Source organism: Citrus sinensis, chromosome 8 (assembly GCF_022201045.2).
Source record: "Citrus sinensis cultivar Valencia sweet orange chromosome 8, DVS_A1.0, whole genome shotgun sequence".
Classification (NCBI taxonomy): Eukaryota; Viridiplantae; Streptophyta; class Magnoliopsida; order Sapindales; family Rutaceae; genus Citrus; species Citrus sinensis.
The window spans coordinates 4,567,705-4,595,301 of record NC_068563.1 but is presented as its reverse complement, the minus strand read 5'-3'; the positions used below and the strand labels follow the sequence as shown (position 1 = coordinate 4,595,301).

The 27,597-nt window shown below is 36.8% G+C and overlaps 3 protein-coding genes across 3 annotated transcripts; 2 read left to right on the top strand and 1 right to left on the bottom strand.

Moving 5' to 3' along the window:
- Positions 1 to 1,163: 1,163 nt before the first annotated feature.
- LOC102615540 (mediator of RNA polymerase II transcription subunit 32) lies at positions 1,164 to 3,358 on the bottom strand. Its single transcript, XM_006487116.4, has 3 exons — positions 3,189 to 3,358; positions 2,297 to 2,746; positions 1,164 to 1,463 (listed from the first exon to the last, which is right to left on the bottom strand). Exon 2 carries the CDS (start codon positions 2,729 to 2,731, stop codon positions 2,297 to 2,299), a length of 435 nt encoding a protein of 144 aa, XP_006487179.2. The 5' UTR covers positions 2,732 to 2,746; positions 3,189 to 3,358; the 3' UTR covers positions 1,164 to 1,463.
- A 1,593-nt stretch (positions 3,359 to 4,951) lies between these two features.
- LOC102624245 (uncharacterized) lies at positions 4,952 to 6,434 on the top strand. Its single transcript, XM_015532914.3, has one exon. The coding sequence runs from the start codon at positions 5,281 to 5,283 to the stop codon at positions 6,247 to 6,249; it is 969 nt and encodes a 322-aa protein (XP_015388400.2). The 5' UTR covers positions 4,952 to 5,280; the 3' UTR covers positions 6,250 to 6,434.
- Positions 6,435 to 7,811: 1,377 nt separating this feature from the next.
- On the top strand, positions 7,812 to 27,074 carry LOC102615841 (phosphatidylinositol 4-kinase alpha 1). Its single transcript, XM_006487117.4, has 26 exons — positions 7,812 to 9,070; positions 9,488 to 9,829; positions 9,948 to 10,109; positions 10,830 to 11,000; positions 11,165 to 11,323; positions 11,422 to 11,549; positions 11,739 to 12,045; positions 13,057 to 13,225; positions 13,796 to 14,013; positions 15,101 to 15,259; positions 15,342 to 15,524; positions 16,355 to 16,885; positions 17,009 to 17,368; positions 18,076 to 18,290; positions 19,645 to 19,828; positions 20,009 to 20,145; positions 20,292 to 20,445; positions 21,296 to 21,562; positions 23,009 to 23,086; positions 23,232 to 23,285; positions 24,113 to 24,285; positions 24,649 to 24,844; positions 25,183 to 25,323; positions 25,926 to 26,134; positions 26,339 to 26,500; positions 26,622 to 27,074. Exons 1-26 carry the CDS (start codon positions 8,141 to 8,143, stop codon positions 26,878 to 26,880), a joined length of 6,048 nt encoding a protein of 2,015 aa, XP_006487180.2. The 5' UTR covers positions 7,812 to 8,140; the 3' UTR covers positions 26,881 to 27,074.
- The last annotated feature ends 523 nt before the right edge of the window (positions 27,075 to 27,597 follow it).

Here is a 27,597-nt window from a genome sequence, read left to right as displayed (position 1 = left end):
TTATTGAAATATTGAAGTAAAATAATTAAAACTGGACCCCAAAAACATTGTGTGTGAACAGTGCAGAGCTCAGATCTTGGTATTCGTTAAAAATTGCTTTCCCACGTTGTTCTGAAGCTCATCGATGCAAAGAAAAATCTAATTTGGGGGCAATCCAATAAACAGGAAGACCACAAATATGATTAACTATCACTTCAAAACGTAATCAACGCGGTGCTCTAGTACGCTAGAGCAGCAGTACTATTCGTCGTATTCGATGGCCATATAGAATATTTATGTTTCAAATATTTAAAACGTTATATAATCAATTCAACGGATCTAGTGGACCTTGTGACATGATGAGCGACGGATGCTGTTTGATTAATCATTTAATCTATATTTTAACATTATTTATAACAAGTCACATAATTATATAATATGCTCGTATACTCACCATACAATGGACAGTACTAATGGTTATTAGATAATTATATATATATATATATATATAATTATCTAATAAGAAATTCTTTAAATTATTAAAATAAAACATAAATTAAACCACAAATAAAACACATTTATATCACAAAACACATTACATAAGAGTAAGTGTTTTGTTTACTTTTAGTTTATCTCGTCATTTTGATAACTTAAAAGATCCTTATTAAATAGTGTGTTTGGTTCCTTAAATTATTAAAATAAGACATAACTAAAAGACAAATAAAACACATTTATATGACAAAACAGGTAACATGAAAATATGTGTTTTATTTTGTTTTAATTTATCTCGCCATTTTAATAATTTAAAAGATCTCTTACCGGATAGTGTGTGTTTATACACCTATTCGTAAGATTTATACATAAAGGATTTGATCTCTTTGGTCGACAAATCTCCAAGGTCAAGCAGACGATCTTGTGATGCAATGACTTGTTGAATCTTGAGTGGATGGAGAGTCTTTGCTACGACAGAAATTTAAATTAAAAAAAAAAAAAATTTATGGTAGCCCAACCTTTGTGTTCGTTATTTCTATTTTGACCATTTTTCCTTCCATTAATGATTCTGTATTTATATTGAACGATCTGTGATTATAAAAATTGTTTAAGAAAATTGTGTGGATGGTAGTTTTATGGGTTCAAAATAGAAATAATCCCATATTGCAGCAGCATATCATTCCAACCAGGAATTGATGCCTAGAATAGAAATCTCTGCTATATAGTTGATTGTTTATAAGAATAAAATGGCGATCAGAATCTAATTTGCACAAAGTAAAATTGCAATCACAGTGCTATTCACATCCTGTATTTTACAAAGAAGATCTCCATCCGTATAAAATGGTAGTTCATTTGTTTCACAAAGCCCTCTGCACATTTCGTAGCTCTTTCATGAAGGAATTATCAACCCTTTTTGAAAGCATGGACGTGACTGCATGCGCAACATCCTCATGTTGCCTCTTCTTGATTCAGTAACTTTCATCTCCAGAATCCTGAATACAGAAACAGAAATGGAAATGAAAATCCAATCTTCAGCTTCCACCACAATGGATACAGAACCAATTGACCTAATAGGATATGGACAATGGTGGGTGACACTGTGTGTGTTTTCAATTGGAAGTTGAGTCTGTGTTGTATCATCGTAACAGGATGTCCCGCCAATGTGGAAATTTGAAAGGAATAAAGTAATGAAGGATTCAACTGAAATTATTATGGGTCAGTTATTCATCTGATAATCCACTGGATAAGTGGAGAAGGAGACAGAATCAGTACCAGAAAGAGGATGAAGAAAACAAAATCAACCAAGTTAAAAGTTTGAATGCAAAATATTTGCGGGTCATGGACTTCAAAACTCTTGGTTAGTTGAGATAAACAAAATCAATGGATGATATGCAGCACCTCAACTAAAGCAAAGAGAACATATAAGAGACCATCTATAACCATGACCACTGAACTTTCCCGCATATCAAACTAGATCATAATAACAGAGTGCCAAACCTGCTAGACATGCAGCACTTACGAATTATGTACAGCAATCTCAAAGCGATGTTCTATTTGACGGCAAGGAGACATTACACTGCCATATAGATTATGAATAACTAGATTTCATCTTGAGCTCATCGAAGAGAGTTTTCTACACTTTAATCCTAGCTTTATCAAGAGAACATATATTAACAAATACTTTCATTCACAGTATCTTGCTATTTTCAGATTCATGTGCTCTTGGTAAATTGTTATCTTCAGGGCAAAGGCCTTCAACGAGGTAGTAAGCATAACATCTATTTTCAAACACAATATAGCACAAAACCACTCCCATGAAACATACCTATTGACCAGCATCTTCAGGGAACCTCGCATCAAAAGGAACAGAAGGATGTGCATGCGCTGAACTACCACCAGTTCCACCATGCTGCAACTCAATGACAAGCCACCGAACAGCTTTACTCATCTGCTCCAACCGAACTGCACTAATAGGAGGGAGACCAGTAGTGGCAGCTTGACCCGACTTTCCAGCCAGAGAGCCGGTAGCCTCATCAACCAAGCACTCAGATCCTATTCTTTGTTTTACAGACTCCACGAACTCCTCGGCCTGATCACAAGCCACCCTGAACAACTCCCACCTCTGCTTGAAGTTCTCTAAAGCAGCATCAGTAGCTGCTGTTTTCTGGGCAACTGAAAGTTCCTTAGCTTCAAGCACATTAGCTGCAGCGGCAACAAACTCCTTATACGCACTACTTAAAGCATCCACAATGTTGTCCATCACCGCCCACTTGAACTGCAGGTAACGACAATAATGAACTTTCCGCTTAATAATTCAAGAATTGAGAGTAAACGAGAACTACATAATGGAATATCAATAAAAATGTCCGTACAGTCCGAAATTTGATCTAACAAATCTCATTCTAACAAGTAGTTTTGGAAATCAAGAAATTATCCCGCAACAAACAAAATAATATATATATTTTTAATTTAATTCAATTCCCTGCGAAACCTAAATTGTCAAATTTTGAGTCTAAACACTTCATTTACGATTAAAACTGCCAATAATTGGTTTATGTGTTTTGATTGCAAAGAGCTAACAATTGCAGCACACGAGAATTTAAAACCCTAAACTAAAAGAAACTATCGAAAAGAAAACTCGAAAATTGAATAGGATAATAGACCTTAAAACTAAAAATTTCTGTCCATTATTTTAGTGAAACAAGAAGAACTGCTACCTTGGAAGCTGAGACTGAGGCCGAAGCAAATTCTGGAAGAAACTTAGCGCAGAATAAAATTAAAATAATAATAATAATAATAATAATAAAAGCAGTAGAAGGTTAATAGATACAGAGGAACTGAAGGAAAGCTTATGAAAACATGACGTAAAGGGGAGATTCTCAGCGATGCACGCGCCTGTGAATATGATTTTGGGCCGGGCTAACTTAAAACCTGAATTGAATATTGGCCTGTGAGAACGAGGTTACTACGAATTTACTGAGGCTCCTTGAGATGAGAGCGCTCTATTTTTGAGTAAATTTTCACTTCCTCAAAAATCGTCGTAATTTTTTTTTAATTGAAATCACTTAAATAACTTAACATAAATGAATTTATTTTTTATTTAAATAAAAATTAAATTAAATTATTCTTTTAATAATTTTTTTATGACCACCATTTTCATAATAATTTATATTTTAAATTTTTGAAAAAATATTTTTAAAAAAAACATAAGAGAGGAGATTTATGAAGATACATAAATTTGATATTTCAGAATTTAAATGTAATTTAAAAAGAAACATCTTTTCAGGGTAAATTTTTATGGGAAAATGATTAATTTTAATATGTGAATTTGTATTTTATAAAATAGAGTGTATTTTAGGAAATAAGTTCAAAAAGAATGTTATCAAAATTTTAGAGTTGTGTTAAAAGGTCCACTCAAAAGTAATCATTGGATCTACTACAAATTCCATGATGTAGTTTGCATAAACCTAAATTGATTGGACTAAATTATGTGATATCGAACTCAAAAAATTGGAATAAAATCTCCTAAGCTATGATATATACTAACACTTAAACTCTTAACTATTTTTATGGAAGGTATTACACAATTAAAGATTTTATTCAAATGAGAGTGTATCTTGTTCTTTTTTTTTTTTAAAGTAATTTCAATCAATTCTAAAAATTGTGATCTTATGCTATGTGACATTCACTCGATTGGTGACTTGGCGTGGATGGTGTCATAATTTTCAAAATAATTCATATTAGTTTATATATTTTAGGCAGCATTAACTAACTTTCTAATTAAGCTTGACAAGAAGTTATGAGGAAAACCTTATTCTCTTAATCAATGGAAATTAAATTTAGATGGATGCCTTTAAACACAAATTTAATTAGATACGTGTTGATATATGTGAAGAGTTCAGGATATGCGAGTGTTAATGTTTGATTGATTGGTTGATAAATTTCGTAATAGGAAAAATAGTATTGTTATATTTTAATGATCACCCTAATAAATTTCTCGTTAATATCATTTACACGACATTGGACGTATTCGCTGAATTAAGATAAAAAAGCAACGGTGGTGTACTCCATTAATTAATATGCTCACATAACCCGAGATCAATTTATTGTATTAATTCCATGATTAACAATGCCATTAGTAACTTCATGTCTATGGATAAATTCGTTTTTATTGTTATCCTTATCATTGTATTTCAAATGATATGTTATCAATAATTAATTATTTGTATTTCACCGTCATTGATGAAGTAGTAGTTAACTTTATTATCTCTTAACGCGTACACATGCATGTTTAATCTAAGGTGGGATGGTTGATTTATTATCTCAAAAGGAAAAAAAGAATTCTCACATAATACAATTCATTGAGAGAATTTGTTTAATCCAATAAATGGTGAATGTGTGTGCCATAAAAGCATTCTTAAATTTCTCTACTAAATATTTAGCAATCAATCACTCATCCCCATACCATGTACAAATAAGTTTCCATACGCATGCACCCACACGATTCCATCCCGAACGGGCACCGGTCGCAAGCCACAACAGTACAAAAAATGTGCAACAGAAACAACCTGCAAGAATTTGAATAGCCGTTTTCAAATTTAAAGAACTCTAATCCAACCCCAATTCCTTGTATTTTACCCACACACACACACATATTCTTTCATTCTGTTTTCTCTCAAATCTCCATCACCAAATCTTGCATGCCCCCCCCTAAACTATCACTCTCTCCATCATCATCTCCTTTCCTCCCAACCCAATATCAAAAAATATATATAAAAAAAAACAAACAAACCTAATTTCTTTGTCACCATGAACAACCAGCAAGAAGACTTCAACCAAGAAATCACTAGAAAAAGAAAAAGCACCACCACCGCCACCACCAACAATAGCTCAAAAAGAATCAATAATAATAATAATAACAATCAAAACATCAACCTCGACCACTACGATCAAGAAGACAATGACTTGCTTGCCCTCTCATTATCCGTCCGCCCCGCTTCCCGTCCCCGTCGAGCCATCCCCGACGAAGAAACATCCCCATCCCCGTTACCTCTCCAGTTATCACAGCCTTGCTCGATGCAAACCCGACTCGTTTCCCAATCCCCACCACAACTCCCTCTCCAAATATCACCCTCCCACTCCCTTTACATCCCTCCCTTCATGCCCGACCCCTCCGTGGTCCCCGTTTGTCGCCAAGAGATCCCCTCCCCCGCCCCCGCCGCTGCAGCACCGCCTTCTCGGCCATTACGTCCTCGACGCAACCCCACGCAGGCCCCGGGCCAAGGGAAGGGCGACACGGTCCCGGCCCTATACCCCTGGGCCACGACTCACCGTGCCACGGTGCACAACTTGAACTACTTGCTTTCCAAGCAAATAACGACCATCACCGGCGAGATGCAGTGCAAGAAATGTGAGAACCAGTACGAGATGGGGTATGACTTGAGGGACAAGTTTTACGAAGTGGGGAGGTTCATTGCTGAGAATAAGAGTAGCATGCACGACAGGGCGCCCAGTGTGTGGATGAATCCCGTGCTGCCCACGTGCAAGTTCTGTGATCAGGAGAATAGCGCGAAGCCGGTGATTCCTGATAAGAAGAAGCAGATCAATTGGTTGTTTTTGCTCTTGGGTCAGTTGCTGGGCTGCTGTACTCTCGATCAGTTGAAGTATTTCTGCAAGCATACTAAGAATCATCGTACTGGGGCTAAAGATCGTGTGCTTTATCTTACCTATCTTGGTTTGTGCAAGCAACTTGATCCCAATGGTCCCTTTGGTCGCTAATTATCATTTTAATCAATCAATTGGCTTCTTATCTAGTTTTTAAATGGTTTCTTTTCGTAGTTCTATGATTATGGAATCTTGATAATTTCTTCTTGTTTATCATTTGATTAGATTAACAGTCGCTGTTGTCAAAATTGCGTTGATATCAGTTTACGTTGATATTGTTTATCCAATATTTAAATTATGTCTCGATGAATTATCTATTCAAATTTTAAATTATGTATGCATAGATGAATTATCAATTCAAATTTAGCTGATTTGTAGGTAGTTTTGAAGATTTTTGAACGGCAAAGGGTCTAAAGGAAATATGAGAGTCATGCAAAGTCTATGCTTTGACTGCTTCGATTTCATCAAGCAGCTGGGTCCAAGTATTGCTCAATGAAGTTGCAATGATGGTGTATTAAATCTAGTGTGATGGGAAAAATTGAACCACCAATAAAGTGTTGGCTCTACTGGCAATGGAGTCCCCTTAAGTGGCTTGATTGGGTTTGCTCTCCAGTTCGAGTCGCAGGAAAGTCGCCTTTGTTGGGAGAACCTATACCTTTCGGTTCGAGCGGGGACTTCTAGTCTAAGTTGTGGTACGAACTTAAAGGTGCCTCTCATAGTTAGAGCCCTCCCCAAGATATTTCGTTGACAAAACCAAAAAAAAAAAAAATTGAACCACTTGATATATGCAGAGGTTCTACGGCTTGACCAAGGTCAATTTTCATAAATTTACATGTGAGCTACTCTGTGAATCCATATATTTTTTTAGCATTACCACGTAACTTTGAGACTGCAATGGCAAATTTTGAGGACCCGTGTCATTCTGTTGGTTAAGTTATTTTCACAAACAGTTTCTCTTTCTACGTGAAGTGTGTATCTCTCTTCCAATTGACAACGAATGACTGTCCTCAACTCTTTCGTACAGAAATAGTCTCAGCAAATCATATCATGCCGTGTGTAGGCCCAAAAGCATTTAGCCAGTAATTTTTTAACAAGTGTGTTCAAGTAATAGAAAAGTTCATGAAGCTAATGGCCTCCACTAGTCAACCAACCTCTGCTTGCCACGTCAATCCTCCAATCATGACCATCCACGTCAATCCTCCTTTCATGATCACCCGGCAGGGGGAAAAAAAGACGTGTGCACAAAGCATTTTTCGGACCCCAATAAAGTTGTGCAATGAAGTTTAATTTCATATTATTTGAAAAAATTCAGACAAAATTTTAGTCAGGAAATAGAACCAAATTCCTCTCCAAGTTACCCATGCATGATGCACGAGCAGCATGATTGCTGCTTAAAAAAAGAAAAGGACTTTTAATGTTACGATGCTTTTGCTCATGATTAGAAAAAAAAAACGCATACGTGTCAGCACGATCCATTTTTATATTATATTCCAACGCCACCATAATGATAAAAATCACCCACCATCTCATTAATTACAATTTTGTCACTACACTGTACAGAGTGAGAGCATAGCCCAGCTGAGATTCTTTCTATTTCACATCGTGCTACATTTCAAAATTAACTGTCACGTGACTCCCCACGCAACCAAACCAGCTAACTGTCTCCGAGTGAACTAGCTCGTATTTTTATGACCGTACGTTAAATTTCCCCATTTTTTATTTTTTCGGAGAAGACGTAAATTTCTCTCAACGGTGCCGGATTGAAGGAATGCCCGGGGGGCGCCAGAATTGCACATTTGCACCTAAAGAGAGTGTGTGTGGAGACTTTTATTAAACCTCAACGGAAATATATAAGTAGAGAAATGAAAACAGCTCATCACAATATTTGATTTTTTTTTAATTTTCTCGAAAACTAAAAAAAATGGGCGAGTTTTATCAAGGAGCCCTAATTTTTTAATCGTAATTTCGTGAATTAATTTCTGCATTTGATTTTGTCTTTGGTTTGATGGAGGCATTGTTCGAGCTGTGTGATCTGATCGCGCAAAATCCAAAACAATTCTCCGAGAAACTCGCGTGGATTTGCAACCGATGTCCGCAACCCGAATTGTTGTTATCCGGATCCCCGAGAGTTTCTCGTTCTCATCTCAATGCCGTACTCGCCGTCGCTCGGTTCCTTTCAAAATGCGGCGACTCGGCCGATTCCCGCCCCAAATCCGTCATTCTCGAGTTCATCCGCGCCATTCCGTCGTCTTTTAACCGCTCCTTCTGGCCGCAGGCGTTCTCCACTAGCGACTCGATTTCGTCTTTCTTCACGGAATTCTTAGGTTACGTGTCCAAATCCTGTGACGAAAGCCCCGATTTCGCTGCAGAAGTCGCTGGTCTCACTGGCGAGGTCATTATTTCGGCGGTCTGTTGTTATGGAGCTGAAGATTCGGGAATCACGAGAGCTTTTTTGTTGGCTTCATCGAAGAATTTCCCGCCAATTTTGCCTTCCGATGCAAATAAATTGGTAACGGTTCTCCTCGAACAGCTGGCATTGCCAATTCCGGCTTCGCCGAGAGAACATATACCTATAAACTCTGGAACTTCGTCGTCTCAGAGCTCCCCATTGAGTGCAAATCATCTTCAGCCCAGTCAAAGTAACGGGAGTGAGTCCAGTCCTGGAAATGAGGGGGCGAGCATCGTGTCGGGCTCAAGTGTGTCAATGAATGGTGGGGCAAGCATATTTGGTGGATTCACTATGAACGATGGGCAACAATTCAGGCAACAGGTGGCTTCTTTCGAGGAAGAGTCTGTGGAGAGCTTGGAGAAGCAAGAGATTGCGTTTAAATTGATTACACATGTTTTGGATAAAGTACAGATCGACACTAAGCTTTTGGAGCAGATTAGGTTTTTGGCAAAGAGGCAGCTCCAGTCCATGTCTGCTTTTCTGAAGGTACCAATGTCAATAGATAAATTTCATATTATAAAATATTTCATTTATTGTTAATAGAATTAGATAATTCTTGTTGCATTTAATCAATTTAATACTTGGATAAGTAGAGAAATAGTAGTGCGTTGTGCGGGAATACCTTATTGAAGAAAACATTAGTTTGGGTTAAATTCCGTGTGACAATGTTTGCTTGATTGTTATATGTAAATATATGTAGATAGTTCTTAGTGCATATTAACTTTTGAACTTTTTTAAGAGAAGGGGAAGCAAGAGAAACTGTATGGGAAAAGCGAAAGCATATACTGTATTTGAAAATTAAAAAAAAAAAAAGGTTTGTTATTGGTTATTGAGTAGGAGAAGTTTTTATTTTGATTTCATAAAAGAAAAAAAATTAGTAAGGTTAATTGGTTATATATGCAGATAAGGAAGCGGGATTGGACTGAACAGGGACCTCTCCTGAAAGCCAGAATAAATGCAAAGCTATCTGTTTATCAATCTGTGGCAAGGTTGAAAATAAAGAGTCTTTCATCTCTTGATATGGAAGGGAAAACCTCAAAGCGATTGGTGTTGGAGACTCTTGCATTATTAGTTGATGCTGCCGAATCTTGTTTGCTCTCTGTTTGGAGAAAGTTGAGAGTTTGTGAGGAGCTGTTCAGTTCCCTGCTTGCAGGGATAGCACAGATTGCTGTTATTAGGGGAGGTCAGCCACTGCGAGTTTTGCTTATTCGTCTGAAGCCTCTTGTGCTAACCGCCTGTGCGCAGGTACTGGTTTGTATTATGAGTTTGCACCATGACAAAGCTAATTCTGGTCACTTTAGAAATAAAATTGTTTTTTTATCTTCTATCATTTTTATGTTCTTCTACAATTTATTTGTGATAGGGTGACACTTGGGGCAGCAGCAAGGGAGCCATGTTTGAGACTGTCATGAAGACGAGCTGTGAAATAATTGAATCTGGCTGGACCAAGGACCGGGCGCCTGTGGACACATTTATCATGGGATTGGCTACAAGTATTCGCGAACGAAATGATTATGATGAGCAGGTCATTTGTTCATTTTTCTTGTGGTATATATAGATGTATGCATGCATTTATGTTACCATATAATAATGTATGTAAGTGTTTATGTATAGACATTTATTACTATTCGTTTGGGAATAAACTTTATTTTCTGCTCTTTAGTTTGCCTTCAAGCCTATGTTTGATTTTGAGTTTTACTTCTGCTTAAGTTACTCTTGGAGAATGTTGTGCACTTCTGGATTGTACTGATTGTAATCTTCGGTTTGAGATGACCACTTAAAAAATAATTTAACAGTGCATAGGCCAATGAGTTTTCTCATTAGACTTGTTTCTCTTTCGTCAATTCATGATGTTTGTAACAGTTTGTTGTCTTGCTTCACCTTGGGCTTCAGTTTCTTAGGAGTTTCAAGATTCATCTTTTTTCTTCATTCATCTAAAGCGGGATGGGGTTTTGAGATAGGGAGTTGTAGCTGATGTTAGCCTTATGGGTATACTTTTGTATAGCCCAAATAGTCTTATTTTTTTGTTTTCTTAGTGGACAGCTGGTCCACAAGCTGTTTTAAAATCTTCATCATTAATGCATTTTTATTTCCTTATCTAAAGATTCATTATGTTTGTAACCTGTACTGCTATAATTTGTTTTTCTTGTTTCATTTATTATTATTATTATTATTTTTTCGAGTGATAAAATTTGAATTGCAGAGCTAACTACTGGTCTATGCTTATACGTCAAGCCAATTTCAGGTTGAGAAAGAGAAACAGGCAGTTCCAGCCGTGCAGCTTAATGTTATACGCTTGCTAGCTGATTTGACTGTTGCTGTTAATAAGTCTGAAGTGGTAGACATGATATTGCCACTTTTTATTGAGAGCTTGGAAGAGGGTGATGCTTCAACTCCTAGTTTATTGCGGCTCAGAGTATGGAACCTTTATCCTGAGACCATATATTTGCTGATTATTTAGTCTGCACCCTTGTTTCAAATTTTTCTATGTGGATCATTGAAACCATAATGTCATGGCTATTACTTGTTTGTGATATAGTGGCATGGTTTCTCAACTCTTCTCTCCTTAATTTACTACAGCTTCTAGATGCTGTGTCTCACATGGCAAGTTTAGGTTTCGAGAAGTCCTATCGTGAAACAGTTGTTCTGATGACAAGAAGTTATTTGAGTAAACTATCAATTGTTGGATCTGCTGAAAGCAAAACAATGGCAGCTGAAGCTACTACAGAACGTGTTGAGGTATGCTTGCTTCTGCGATATAGAACTTATTTGATACTGTAAGTTGCTTGACAGTTTATCCTATCTAATTGTTGCTCACTGCTTCAATTACATGCTAGACTCTTCCTGCAGGATTTCTTCTTATTGCTGGTGGTCTTAGAAATGCTAAACTACGTTCTGACTACCGACACCGTTTGCTATCTTTGTGCTCCGATGTAGGCCTGGCTGCTGAGTCTAAAAGTGGGAGGTAAGTATTGCCTATTTGAATGCTGGTAGGAAATCGTATTTAATGATTGTGATATCCCTATTTAATTATTTTTATGTATCCATGCACTCTTCTGGATATGGTAATCCTTGCCTTACTTCGTGCTCATTTTTTTGGCCTCATTGTCTTATTTGTTAGAGATTTCATATCTGATACTCTTCACTGCTGCAGGAGTGGAGCTGATTTTCTGGGGCCTTTACTTCCTGCTGTTGCTGCAATATGCTCTGATTTTGATCCTACCGTAGATGTGGAACCATCACTTTTGAAGTTGTTTCGCAATTTGTGGTTCTATATTGCTCTATTTGGCTTGGCACCCCCCATACAGAAAACTCAACCGCCAGTAAAGTCAGTTTCCAGTACATTGAACAGTGTTGGCAGCATGGGTACAATACCTCTTCAAGCAGTGACTGGACCTTATATGTGGAATACACAGTGGTCGTCTGCTGTTCAGCATATTGCTCAAGGGACTCCTCCCCTTGTAAGTAGAAGCATAATTTGCTTTAATGGAAGTTCGGTTTGGTTCCAAAATTTGCTGTGGCAGATTGCTGTTTCAGATCGGATATGACATCTCTGTCTTTGATTTTCCATCCATATAAATGCCCTCCTTCATGTTTTATGCTTTTATTATTCCTTTCAATGTGTTTGTGGGAAATTGGAATACGTTGGCAGTCTAACTTCTGTTTGCATAAAATACTTAGTAAGGGTCGCCTGGTGATTATCAGGGCATTTTAGGATACAAATCTGGTAGAGAGAAGTCTGGTCTGATGTGTAGGAATAGCAGATTAGTCAGCATTTTAGCAGTGGTGCACAAGTTTGAGATCTAAGTGAATGCTAGGATGCGCTTGAAGTCGCCATTCTTTTGGAATTATGGATGCAAGACAAGCAAAGCTGATTAAAATCTTGAAGGAACAAGTTACCTATTATCCTGTTAAAGAAAGAGGGCTTTACTTCATGATAGAGGCTTCTATTCTTTCCAAATCGCAATGCCCTCATCATATCTTATTGTTGTTTAGTTACATCATTGCTTCCTGGACTTCCTCTGTTATTAGCTTTTTCAACCATTAGGGGAGCCTTGTAATTTAAGCTTTTAAAGTGTTGCCCTTAACACTTTCAGGCACGTATTAGTATTCTTAGCTTGTGTGAATATGCAAAGGCTTTTTGATGTTCAAGAGTAAAGCCTTACTTTGGATTCCTAGATAATACTACTTTGTTCGTTGGTGGTCCTGTAGGTATGGATGCCTAATACCCTGGCATTACTTAGTTGACTGGGCTTTCTTGTTATGAGAGTTGTGCTCTTAGTTGCACTTGTCAAGTTAGCCTGAATGGATATGATTTTTGTTTGTGAATTGGGCTAATATCTATAGTGATTGCAGTAATATAACTATATTGTAATGTGATATTTTATGATGACTTGTTTCCATGATTGTTTAATTATTATTTTATAATATTCTCTTGTTCGCTGTAAGAAAATAAATAATGTCTTTTCCAGGTTGTCAGCTCAGTGAAATGGCTTGAAGATGAGTTGGAACTCAATGCTCTTCACAATCCTGGTAGTCGTCGAGGGAGTGGGAATGAGAAAGCTGCGGGAACCCAAAGAGCAGCACTTTCTGCTGCTTTAGGAGGACGAGTTGAAGTTGCAGCGATGAGCACAATTTCAGGTTTGTTTAGAAACTATTAATCTCAAAATTTTAAGCTTATAGGAAGGTACCAACAATAGTATTGAAGTCCAATTCAACCTCTCTCCTGCATAGCTGGATTTAACTGGCATACTTATTATTAAATACACAGGAGAAACACACACATGACATACACAGGGATCTGAACCCAGGTCTGTCTAGTTCTGTAATTTTCATTAATAAAATCTGGACTCAAACAAAAGACTTCTCTCTCGAACCTGACTTTAATATCATAGTGAGAAACTATAAATGTCAAAAGCTTAAGTATACAGAAACCAGACCAATGACAATGTTTGTGATGAGGTTTGATGGGGGTTTTTAGTATTTCTGGAGCATTAAATGCTTATCCTCTATGTTCACTGAATGCTGTCTAGTTTAACTAATTCGTAAAAGTTCATGATTTACCTGGTCCTTCAATTCTTTTGTTGATATCAAAGATTTTTTTTTTATATTTCTATAAATTCTATTATATTCCATTGGGTATATAGATTGTTGCTTTTTGTATATTTCACTTATAATCGTAAAAAGACATTGGTTATTATTTGTTTGTAGGCGTGAAGGCGACCTATCTTCTTGCAGTTGCTTTTTTAGAGATTATACGTTTCAGCAGCAATGGTGGCATACTTAATGGAGGCACTAGTTTGACTGCCGCCAGAAGTGCATTCAGTTGTGTTTTTGAATACTTGAAAACTCCAAACCTTATGCCTTCTGTTTTCCAATGTTTGAATGCAATTGTGCTCAGGGCATTTGAAACTGCAGTATCATGGCTGGTATTTTTTCATCTTTTAACTGGAGCTTTTGGAGCAATGCCCTTTGCTTTCCTCTGTTTTCTCATATAGGGAAGGTTCATTCTTTGATGGGGTAGGGTATAGATCTTAGACCGAGTTGTCAAAGTTAAGTGCAGCTGATTTGGTTTTTTATCTTTATGTATGAGTGTTAGCCACATTGTGTGTTAAAACATTTATTCTTGGATTGCAATTTGTTCTAGAGCTATATGTAATCTTTATTTTCCATATGGTTCAGTTCCCCGTATTGGTTAATTGTTAGTTTAAATTTGCACACCACATATGATCGGTGTCTTTGTGGTGAATTCTGAGCCCTGCCTCGTATTCTCTGAGGCGGCAGTAGCTTTTCTGAGGCCTGCCTAGTTTTTGAAATTTTAATGAGGCACATATGTTGATTTTTGTCAGATATAATGTTGTCTTTTTTAAATTATGTTCTTAATATGGTGAAAGACCAGTTCAAGTGTTTGAGTACTCTCGTCACACTAAGATTGGTCTTTGGTCCTTGGGGGTTATTCTTTGTGTATTATTGCTTGTATTTGATTATGTGTTATATTTTAAATATCATAAATCTACGTACAATTTTGATCAATTTGGTGGTGATAAATTGATAATTTCTTTTCTAGATTTTAGTATGATTCTTAATGTCCAAACAAAATTTTAGATTCTTATTAACTTTCCTTAATATTGATTTGTTTATACGTACTTGTAAAATTTATAGTTAAAATGTAAGTACTGTGCATTATGCCTTGAGGCTTGCACTTCTGGTGGTGCGCTTTTGGTGCTTTTCTTGCATTTAAGTTTGCCAGATAGAGCTATTGACTTTTGCGGTAATATTGCTCTTTTGGTGACTACAAAAATGAATGAAAATTAGAATGAGTGTTATAGTGTTGACTTTTGATGATTTCTAGGATGTGATATTTAATTAATAGTTTCTTGTTTGCATGACTTATGCCCTCATTTGCTGAAATATAGGCATTAGAAATGCTTTCTTTCTGTTCCATCAAATATGATGTTTGTTGCTGTTCTCTTTCTCTTGCTTTTGGGCATCATTGACATTTTGATCTGGGTACAGGAAGAACGGACAGCAGAAACAGGCAATGAAGCTGAGATCAAAGAATCTACTCTTTTTGCTCATGCTTGTTTCCTCATAAAAAGTATGTCACAGAGGGAGGAACACCTCCGTGATACTGCCGTTAACTTGTTAACTCAGCTTAGAGATAAGTTTCCTCAGGTAAAGTTATGTTCATGATAAGTTTCCATTTATGCCCAATTTCTCTGGTGCATTTTGAAACACGTGGAACTCTATAATGCAGGTTTTGTGGCATTCATCTTGTTTAGATTCGCTATTATTTTCATTTGATAGTGATGCTTCTTCTGCCGTTATCAATGATCCTGCATGGGTTGCAACTGTTCGTTCTTTGTACCAGCGACTTGTTCGAGAATGGGTTCTCACATCGCTTTCATATGCTCCGTGCACTACCCAGGGCCTGCTTCAGGTGATGACTGTGCTTATTATTATTATTTTAAAAGCAAGGAAACCAGTTTAAGTTGAGTTTGCCCCACCACCACTCTTTCTCTTTTTCTCCCCTCTCAATATGTGAATAGGTTAGTCATATGCAGTCCTATACATCATCTCAATTTCTCTTACATTTGTAGAGTTAGTCATGTGGAATGGATTTGCTTACACTTCATGGTGGATCTTGTTTCTACACTATAATCTTCTGCTTTGTCCTGCATTTGGGGGACAAACAGTTTGGTAATGCAAAAGTATTCCAAAAAGAGTTCCCCTCCCCCCCCCCCCCCCCCCCTTTTTCTTTCTCTGCATGCAAGCTAATTTCTGTGGAAAATTGAGGAAATAATTTCACTTTCAGCCCTGCAGCCCTTAGGCTGGTTGGTCCTTATATGCTATGAATTATGGTATATATGCTACAAGCTAATATTGGTGGTTAATGTTTTTACACCAAAGTCTTCTGGAATTTAGTTTATTTTCTTGCTGTAATGGAAAGCTTTTGACTATGCGTTTGTTCATTATGTGAAATCTTACTCTTCTTTTGCATGCTCAGTTGGCTATTATTAGACCATGTGGAAGTATTTTCTTGGAACTCTTTGAATGATCTTTGATTATCTGACTTTATACTATGCGGGAATATTTACACGGAATTCTTTGAATGATCTTTGGTCAGCTAACTTTATACATCTTCTGTATCATCATTATTCCCCTTTTCATGGTCCCAAAATTTATCATCATTGGTGATGCTGTATTTGTTCTTTGGTTTAGTTTATGTATTTCTATCTCGATTTTTATGGTTCCAAATTTATACTTCAGGATAAGCTTTGTAAAGCAAATAATTGGCAGAGAGCGCAGCCTACGACTGATATGGTTTCTCTTTTATCTGAAATACGAATTGGTACGTGTAAAAATGATTGCTGGCCTGGTATACGAACAGCAAACATTCCTGCAGTCACAGCTGCGGCAGCTGCAGCTTCTGGAGCAACCTTAAAACCAGCAGAGGCCTTGGAGGTGCTCAGCACTGGTATTGTCAGTGCAACAGTTAAGTGCAACCATGCTGGAGAAATTGCTGGCATGAGAAGGTTGTATAACAGCATTGGCGGATTTCAATCTGGTACCATGCCAACAGGTAGTTTTGGGTTTGGCGGTGGCTTTCAGAGGCTGATATCTGGAGCATTTTCCCAACAGCCACAGACAGAGGATGATTCATTCAATGAGATGTTGCTTTCCAAATTTGTTCACCTTCTTCAGCAATTTGTTAATGTTGCAGAAAAGGGTGGGGAAGTGGATAAGGGACAGTTTCGTGAAACTTGTTCTCAGGCAACAGCCTTGCTTCTTTCTAATCTGGTAACAATATATTTTTCATCTTCATTTCTCCATATTCTTGGTATTGAAAACTATTCACTCAGGCAATGCTTTATTCTGATATATGTGCGTGTACATGTATTTTTTTTTTCTTTTCTGTGCCAGGATTCCAATTCAAAATCAAATGTAGAGGGCTTCTCACAGCTTCTACGGCTGCTGTGTTGGTGTCCAGCTTATATTTCCACCCCTGATGCAATGGAAACTGGCGTTTTCATTTGGACATGGTTAGTGTCAGCTGCACCCCAACTGGGGTCCCTTGTCCTCGCTGAGCTTGTTGATGCATGGTTATGGACAATTGATACAAAACGAGGTCTCTTTGCAACTGATGTGAGATACTCTGGACCTGCTGCAAAATTGCGGCCACATCTTGCACCTGGGGAACCAGAACCACAGCCTGAAATTGATCCTGTTCAACAAATAATTGCCCATAGACTATGGCTTGGGTTTTTTATTGATCGCTTTGAGGTTAGGAATCATTGAACTAAATATTACTTTCTCTCTTGCTCTCTTTCTATTTCATGTTCGTTATTATTTTTTTTTGTTTTTTTGGGGATGTCATCTATATATGGTAGGCAGTAGCTCATACTTCTATCAGTGGAAGGTTTATGTTTTGTTTTTGGTTGTCCGCTCACTCTCTCACTGAATTTCATGTCCATTGTTTCATCCTCTTCGCCACCTCTTCCCCGCCCTTGCCCCTTTTTTTGGGATGTCATATGTAGTTGAAGGTTTGTGAACACATCCTTGTTGTGTTTTTGGTTGTCCTAGGCTTTTAAATGTATATGAGCCCAGAATCTCAGTGGAAAGCTAAATGATTCTCAAACCCTTTTTCGTATGTGTTCATATATTGATCAGTACATGATAACTACATTAATCGGTCACACCTTGTTCAATCTTAATATATGATATCATTAATAAGTATTCTGCACTTAGGTTTTTCCCTCTGGCTATGGAGCTGCTGTATATACTATCCCTAAAACAGTGTTTAAGTCACCGGTAGTCTGTTTCAAATGTTCTCTTGTATCATGTCTATATTTTCAAGAAAATCACTTGTGCTATATTTCTTGCAGTGTTCCTTTCTTTCTAGCAAACATACTCTTCATAGTGTACCTGGTAATTCTTTATTCTATCATACTCTTATGATCCCTGTTTCTCTATCTGGTTTGGCTTCACAGGTAGTTCGACACAATAGTGTTGAGCAACTCTTGCTCCTTGGTCGGATGTTACAAGGAACCACAAATTTCCCATGGAAATTTTCACGCCATCCTGCAGCCGCTGGCACTTTCTTCACTCTCATGCTTCTTGGCCTGAAGTTCTGCTCATGCCAGTCCCAGGGATATTTGCAGAATTTCAAATCAGGACTTCAACTTCTGGAAGATCGCATTTACAGGTTGCCGCAATTTCCTTTTTACTTTAACTTTCTATCTTTTTACTTTTGCATTTTTTGTGATGCTTGATTGGCTCTCATTAGGGTTGGCAATGAGACGAGATGTGACGGGATTTGCCAATCCCAGTCCCGTCCTGTATATGCAAATGGGATAAAAAAATCTCATTTCCGTTCCTTTATTTTTTTTTGGGACAAAAAATATGTCCTAGTCCCATCCCATCCCATTATCCTGAACAGTCCCAAATGTAAATAAATAAATTCTGATTTTTTTTTCTTTTAAGGTCATCGTAATTCAATATAGCAAAAATCTTCAATAAATACAAAGTAGAATAATCAAATAATAGTTTTATTTTGACTATATGCATGTTCAAAAATAATTTGATGCTAACATTTTTTAATCGCCTATGTGCTTCCATTGCACATGCATTAATATTAAGACTTACGCTTCAAAAACTATAGATTTGGATAGTAATCAACTTCAGCTATGTTAAAATATCCAATAATTCAATAATATAATAATAAACCAAACCAACAGGGTTGGCAATGGGATGGGACGGGACGGGATTTGCCAATCCCAGTCCTGTCCCATTTATGCTAGTGGGATAAAAAATGTCCCATTTCCGTCCCTTTATTTATTTTTTTTTGGGACAAAAATATGTCCTAATCTTGTCCCAAACGGGATGAGATCCTACGGGAACCCATCCCAGCAGGAAAAGTTGTCATCTCTAGCTCTCATTATGATACCATCCCTGCATGTTTTAGGAATGCTCAACTTTTTGTTTTTTGTTTTGGTGTTTTAAACTCTTTATGTTTTTTTCTTTATCAAATGGGATCATCATATATGTAACCATGCATTTCTCTACCTTATCCTTTCAAGTAACAACACATAGCTTATCTATTGTTCAATTTAATGTTCCTGTTATGGAACTCGAAAATGTCTTGAATGGGTTTTTCAAGTAGGTTTGCCAAATTGTGCTGCTTGGTCTATGCTTTAAATCTGCTGAAACTTTTAACCATGTAAAAAATTTCTAATAATTATTTCAATCTCTTTCTCACGAGTCTTTGGGCCTAGCATGACTTGATTGCATGATTTATGTGCATTTGCTCAATTTTAGATAACTGGATACGAACATGCCACAAAATACACTGTAATTAGGGGTATATACAAAATTTCTAAGTATTTTGTTTGCTTTCCCTGTGCATGTAGCATTCAAGGCTTACGTTTGTTTGCCACAACTAAGAGTCCTTAAATACAATGTATGCAAGAAAATGCACTTTTGTTGTTTCTACTCAAATTAAATGATATTAGTATAGTTTTGTTTATAGGAATTGTTATTTACTTTGATGCATTTTACAGGGCCTCACTGGGCTGGTTTGCTTATGAGCCTGAGTGGTATGACATTAATTGTGTGAACTTTGCCCAGAGCGAGGCTCAGTCCCTTTCTTTATTTCTTCACTATCTTTTGAATGAGCGAGCGGATGCTTTTCAACATGATGCAAAAGGGCGGGGACATGAGAATGGTAGTGCTTTGGTTGACGTGGTAAGATGTTTATAATTGCAATACATGGAGTCCACAGTAGCCAGTTGTTTCATGATTTTTTGAACTTAAGTAAACATCTGTCCGTTTGTTGTAATATTATTCTTTATGTAAATTCTGTTGTCATGGTAACTCTGAGTTGGATACCACACTTGTTACTAAATTTTCTTAGATATTTTGCAGAATGATCAGTTTCATCCTATCTGGGGCCAGATTGAAAATTATGACGTGGGAAGAGAGAAACGGAAGCAGCTTCTTCTGATGCTATGTCAGCATGAGGCTGATAGGCTTGACGTTTGGGCACATCCCATTATCTCAAAGTAGTCTTTCATCATTCTCTGAATTTATTAAGCATGATGAATATTTAGGTCTTTTTTTATTTATCTATTTTTGTCTCTGTATGCTTTACCAGAATCCCATGTGTGGATGTTAATTGTATGGTTTTCATATTCCCGTTCATCTCCAGGGAAAGTGTATCTTCGCGGCCAAGAATTAGCTCAGAGAAGCTTGTTGAATATGCTCGGACCGCCTTTCAAGTGGATCCTAGGATTGCTCTATCCTTGGCATCAAGATTCCCAGCAAATGCTTCTTTGAAGGCTGAAGTAACTCAGCTGGTTCAGGCAAGTTTGTTATGTTGACTAGGAATTATTTAGTCACTAGATGATATTACCTAAGTTTAAATTTGCTCATCGTGGTTATTATTTGCACGATGATTTTAGAAAGAAAGGTGTGAATAAACTTGAGAAACATACTTTGAAAAATTATTGTGGGAACCTTTGAGCCATGCTAGAGTGGAATTATTTAGAGTTTCATGTATTGATTCACCCTGAGTTTTTGTGTTTGAAGGATTGTCAAGAGGGATTTGAATATGAAGTTAAATTTAGTTGAGCGTCTATTATGACCAAGATTCTTTTCTGGGTTTATTCTGTTCTGAAATATTGGATGATTCACAACATTTTCTTTCCTCATCCTGTTTCTTCATTTTTCAGGGTACAATTCTATTTTTGAACAGTGAGCGAATGATTCATTGCATGGGGCATCATTGGCATAGTATTTTTTTTCTCCCATTTGATACGCATGCACCCGGTGTGTTTGTTTGTCTGTGGTGGTTTGAGTTTGGGGTGGGTAGGTTGGAGTGGGGAGATGGCGGTAGCAGTATGCTTTTATGCAAAACAATACATGGGTGTTGTAAAATAAGGATTTGCAGTAATGTTTATCTATCTGATGCTAAATGTTGAACATCCATTTCTAGGATACCTATTTTGTTCAGAACTTGGAAGTGATAAAGAAACCCATGCCTTAAATTACCATAAGATGAATTCAGCTTCTCAATATGATTCCTAGTTTGAGACATCATTTTCTAATTGTGTGAAATGGAAAAGACATATCCCAAAAGTTCATTGCTTATATTTGATGTTTAATCTTGTTTATTTTATGATTTCTCTTGATCTTCCCTGGTGGTTCTTGCAGTTGCATATATTGGACATCCGCTGTATACCTGAAGCATTGCCGTATTTTGTCACTCCTAAGGCTGTTGATGAAGATTCAGCTCTTCTGCAACAATTGCCACACTGGGCAGCTTGTTCAATCACACAAGCCCTTGAGTTCCTTACTCCAGCATATAAGGGTCATCCGCGTGTCATGGCCTATATACTTAGGGTCTTGGAGTCTTATCCTCCTGAACGAGTTACTTTCTTCATGCCACAGCTAGTTCAGGCTCTTCGATACGATGATGAGGTGAGTAATGTAATGAAAATGTTGATCTATGTGTGTGTTACTATCTATATTTTGTGCATTATCACAGGGGTGTTGAGTCTGGAAAATTGATTGAGACCTTACTGCATTATCTGGGCTTTTGAAATTTCCTGATCCACTGTTAATTTTCCCTTGGATTGTGCCAAGAGGTTAAGCAACTTGGATCAATCTGAGCTTGATCTATCTTTATTTAATGGCATGATTCCACTTCTGTGACATTGAATTACATTCATAAGTTTTTATCTAAAGGACTGATAATGCTCATTCCAGTGTAAATCATTATTTATTTATTTATTTTTGATGATTGGAAGCACTGAAATTTGGAGTAATAATGAAAGATTCAGTTATTATGTAGGGTGTGGACCAGATGGCCATCAAATGACAAAAATTACCCTATATTGGGGAAGCTAAAGCTATATAAAGAAAGTCAAAAGAAATGCTGGGATGGTCAGCAAAAATACCCATCCACCACTGTTAAAGCTGAACAACCCAAATAGCTAGAACCCAAAACCCCCTCTCAATTGGGATAAATGAAGATAAACAATCAATCTTAATACTCCTTGGAACTCTGAAGTCCTATCTGGAGCAAGATGTTAATTTTTCAGAATTCCTCTCTTTTTGTAACTTGAAAATCCATTTGTTTATTTCATTTCATACCACCATATTAGGGCATAAACTGCACATTCGGGAAGATTTAATTTTTCTCCCTTCCAAATGCCAATGATTTTCGTAGTAGGGAGTCACAACAGTACTCTTTACTTATCTCTTCCACAATCTTGAAACCATTCACTAGAAGAAAGAGGTGATTGGAAGTTTCTATACTTTTCTAACCAATCACACTCTATGAATGAGTTGTACACATAAAAGAGGGTTTTTGAATTATTTCTCTAGTGTTCATCTCTTCTTCATTCAAGTCCCAACAAAAGACTCGCCCTCAAAATCATTTAAATGGTTCGGATAAGCAAATAGGAAACTTTGATACCCAATAAGGGACGGGCTAGACTACACTCCCTAAAACTTCCAAATTCCAAACTCTTCTATCTTCTCTCAACTCATCTATAATAACATTTTCTAACAACATGAGAGTTGTAAATCCTTAAATTCTCTCTAATAACATTTTGAAGATATAGATTAGAGTAAGTTGGGTATTTAATTGGTAAGGTCTTCGATATTTTCTCAACTTTTCTATTGTAATTTTTTATAGCAACAGCATAAGAGTTGCAAATTCTTGGATTTGCTATATAACATTTTGGAGACGAGATTACTGTCATTATCTATGAGCATATACTATGATTTAGTGGGTATGGTTGCGGTTGGCTTGTCAGACATTCTAAAATTAGACCAAATAATATGTATGACTACTGTCTTTATCTATTAGCATATATTATGATTTATTGATCTATCTATTTTCCACTTCATAACTTTCAGAGATTGGTAGAAGGGTATTTGCTTAGAGCAACTCAAAGAAGTGATATATTTGCGCATATACTGATATGGCATCTACAGGTGTGGGAATATTTATTTATTAATAGGACTAGAAGGCCTGCAGTTATTATGCTTTTGGTTAATTTTGATGGAATGTGCTTTTCATGTAAATTATATTTTCTGTTTCTCTATTAGAATATGTAACACACGAGTTTGTGGATGGCAGGGTGAGACATTTGTACCAGAATCTGGGAAAGAGAAAGATGCTAACTCTGTGAAGGTACATTCATCTTCTCTTTATATCAAGCAAGAATCCATTGGTCCGTGAATGATATGAACCTTTGCATAAGTCTCGATTGAAGTGACTTATGAATGATCAAAAGAACTCCTTGGCGTATGAACAATGAGAACATCTATTATGACGCCATGGAAACCACTTATTGAAATATCTTAATCTATGTTATAGTTTTCAAATCCTTCATTAAGTTGTGTATGGATTTGTTTTCTTTTGTTGTGAGAAATATGTTCGTTATATCATTTTTTGTACAGATTTTCCCAAGAAAATTGAAAATATTTAGAAATATATGGCTAAAATCTCTAAAAATTTGAAAGATATAATCCCTTATAATTTTAGATGGGAGCTAAATTCTCCACATCTTATTTTGATGAGTCACATGATCTAACTATAAATTCAAAATTCAGTAAGGGCCAGTTTGGTAATGCTATGAATTTTAGAATAATCCTGTTAGCTGTGTTGAAGAAATTATCATTTGTGAGGGTAAGAGGTTAGGTGTGTTGTAAATTTTGTTGTTTAGAATACTGTGAGTTCTAAGAGGAGTTTGTAAATTATTGATAAATTTTACTGTTAAAAATGTTTTGATGCATATGACTAATATGGGCACAGTGCTGAATAAAAAATATTTTCACACACATATCTATGTTTATATATGATATTGATAAATAGGTGTGGTGTTTTGTACCACACCTATTGCATCTATAACTTGCAAAACTTGTGGAAACGTTCTTAATATTTCTATTGGATTTTCAAAGCCTTTCTGTAATATGTCATTCATGCTCAATATCTCTTCCTACTTGCTGTTTTTTCAGAATGGTTCGTTTCAAACATTGTTGCCCATGGTTCGGCAGCGTATTATTGATGGTTTCAATCCCAAGGCCCTTGATTTGTTTCAAAGAGAGTTTGACTTCTTTGACAAAGTTACTAATATTTCTGGTGCACTGTATCCGCTTCCCAAGGAAGAACGTCGAGCTGGTATCCGGAGGTATACTTATTGCTTGTTCAAGCTGTTAAAGCAATATTAAATGCTATTGTTAGGGCCCTTACCTTCAAGCTTAAGCTTTTAGGTCAAGTGGTTTCTTCTCAGCATTGTCTCAGAGCATATTTGACCTTAATGCTGTGTTCAAAACCCCCTGAACACAAATTGAATTCCCCCAGAGTGGAATGGGCTGCCTGTGTTGGTCTGTTGGATTCATACGACATGGCCCAATGAGCCTTGCATATGAGGGGGAATGATACAGCAAGCTTAAATACTATTGTTTGGGCCCTTTATTTCAAGGTTAAGCTTTTAGGTCAAGTGGTAGCTCAATGCAAGCTTTAATTGGTGTTGACCTGCTTGCTATAACAGGGAGTTGGAAAAAATTGAAATGGCGGGAGAAGACCTTTATCTACCAACTGCCCCTAACAAGCTTGTAAGGGGCATCCGGGTGGATAGTGGAATACCTTTACAGTCAGCAGCCAAAGTTCCTATTATGATCACATTTAATGTGGTGGACCGGGATGGTGATCAAAGCAATGTGATGCCCCAAGCTTGCATTTTCAAGGTGTGTATATGTCATTGTCTATATATCATTGTGGGTTAGAGCAAAATTAGTTTTTTGTCTTATGTAACATTCATGTCTTATATGAGAACCTGCAAATGAAAGATCACCAAGCCACACATGTCCGTTAACTGTGAATTCTGTGATATCTATTTTATTCAGTATTTATGGCATATAAGTGTTTTCAAGTAGAAACCAAAAGTCAAAAGACATGCTTCTTCGTTTCATCTACCTGATCTTTTATTATATTGTTGACTTAATATTAATTTTTATCATATTGCAAGCTTCATAGATATTCCTGTTTTTTGATCTTTGTCTTAACTACATTTTCTTTATTCAAGGTTGGAGATGATTGTCGACAAGATGTTCTTGCTCTTCAAGTGATTTCCCTTCTTAGAGACATATTTGAAGCAGTCGGACTTAATCTCTATCTGTTTCCATATGGTGTTCTCCCAACTGGTCCAGAGAAAGGTATAATTGAGGTGAGTTTGTTTAATAGAAAAGTATGCTTAAGTATCTGCCTTGCCAACACCCCCCCACCCCCCACACACCCACCAACACTTTTGTTTTAGTAATTGTACCACTTTAACATTTCTCATTAATAATTACTTGATAAGTTATGGACATTGGAATATCTTGTCAGTTTCTGTTTGGGATTTCTGTGCTCTAGTCTGAGGAATATTTTGGATTTTACAAGATTTTGTATGATGTGCTTTGATACAGATCAGGGCCCACTTTGTTGATTGTTCCAAATTTCTAAAAGACATTATTTCTGATTAGATACAGCCTGGCTGCCAACTTGTACGATTTACCTGGGCTTTTGGGTGTCATTAAGCCTGTCCAAACAAATATACATCATAGTTTTACCATATAACTTGGATAAGATATTAATTAATTTTTTTTCCCAAAGCAATGCAAAATTTTTTTATTAGGTAGGAAATGAAGTCTTTATAGCTTAATTTTCTCGATAAATCCCTTTACACTTGACATTTGAAATTCAAATGTATGAAGGGCTCTAACTTGAAAAGGCTTTCTGTATACAATGCGCAGGCTTCTTCTCCTAACTAGCTTTCTTATCTTGCAGGTTGTGCCTAATACACGGAGTAGAAGTCAAATGGGCGAAACAACTGATGGTGGTTTGTATGAGATTTTCCAACAGGACTTTGGACCTGTTGGTTCTACTAGTTTTGAAGCTGCACGAGAGAATTTTATCATTAGCAGCGCTGGTTATGCAGTTGCAAGCTTATTACTCCAACCAAAGGATAGGCACAATGGAAATCTTCTTTTTGATAAGTATGAGGCATCATCTCTCTCTCTCTCTCTCACCCACGCAATTTATCAAGTTAGATTTGTGAATTCTGATGACTGTCGCTGTTATTTATAATTGCTTTACTTCGTTGTCCATCAATAGATATATCTTAAAAATTATATAGTTTTCTGGTATTTGTTATGAAGATACCGAAACATATCTTTAACCATGTTATAATGTCATTGTAGCATCGGGAGGCTGGTCCATATTGATTTTGGTTTCATTTTGGAGACATCACCTGGTAGAAACATGCGTTTTGAGAGTGCACACTTCAAGCTGAGCCATGAAATGACTCAATTACTGGATCCATCCGGGGTGATGAAGAGTGATACTTGGAATCAATTCGTTAGGTAGTACAAGTATTTCTTTTTGAAGCTTTATTCTTTTATTCTTAATTTTATTTGTGTGTGCGCGCGCTTGTGAATGAACTTTTAGCTGAAAGTTGACTGCATTACTTTGTGTCATTAATAGCTTGTGCATCAAGGGTTATCTAGCTGCTCGCCGTTATATGGATGGGATCATCAACACTGTGTTGTTAATGCTAGACAGCGGGTTACCTTGCTTTAGCAGGGGTGATCCTATTGGAAATCTTCGCAAGAGGTTTCATCCTGAGATGAGTGATCGTGAGGCTGCAATTTTCATGAGGAATGTGTGCACAGACGCTTACAACAAGTGGACTACTGCTGGCTATGACTTGATTCAGTATCTGCAACAGGGCATTGAGAAGTGAAACAAAATTTCAAAGCTCTTATGCTAATGTACATGATTGCTTTATATTTTGCTAATTATTGTGATGTAGATGCAATTTTCCGAGGATTTCTACTGTATTTTTTTCAGCAGAAAAGATTGTAGACCTGCTACAAAATCGATGTTGAGGAAATGATCATATATTAGGCATAACTTAATTGAGTTGGCTTTAACCTAGTTGGTGGCTTCATCGTGAGGCTTGTATAGATATAATTTTTAGTGTCGATTGATCAATCACACTTCTACAGCTTACTGCATCAGCAGGTGAAAGGTGTGAATTTGGTCATACAGATACAACTGACATGACATTATTTTTTATCAAACCTTTTCGTTGTATTGGTTAGAGATACTCCAGTGTACTGTTTTCCTTTATAGGACAAGAGGCCAGTCTGATGTCGGTGTTCGTCCTAGTGATAAATGATAATAGAGTAAAAAAAAACGTGTAGGATTTGCCAATTGCCACCGTCTTACTCAAGCTGCAAAACCATTCATCAATGGGCGTATTAACATTAATGCGTGGACGGTATATAATAATTAGGATGATGGGTCCCCGAAACGTGATCTCTCAAGATATCAAGCAGGTGCTCTGTCAGAATGAGATTGAAATTCCCGGCACAGACCGATTATGCGCTGATCCATGTATTGAAAACACCACATCAAATGCCTCATTATTTGATCGCTTACGGGAGCTCATATCTTG

Coding starts and splice junctions, on each gene's coding strand:
- LOC102615540 (XM_006487116.4), bottom strand. CDS start 2,731: ATGGACAACATTGTGGATGCTTTAAGTAGTGCGTATAAGGAGTTTGTT.
- LOC102624245 (XM_015532914.3), top strand. CDS start 5,281: ATGAACAACCAGCAAGAAGACTTCAACCAAGAAATCACTAGAAAAAGA.
- LOC102615841 (XM_006487117.4), top strand. CDS start 8,141: ATGGAGGCATTGTTCGAGCTGTGTGATCTGATCGCGCAAAATCCAAAA. Junction 9,830..9,947: donor TGCTAACCGCCTGTGCGCAG/GTACTGGTTTGT, acceptor TATTTGTGATAG/GGTGACACTTGGGGCAGCAG. Junction 11,550..11,738: donor GCTGAGTCTAAAAGTGGGAG/GTAAGTATTGCC, acceptor TCACTGCTGCAG/GAGTGGAGCTGATTTTCTGG.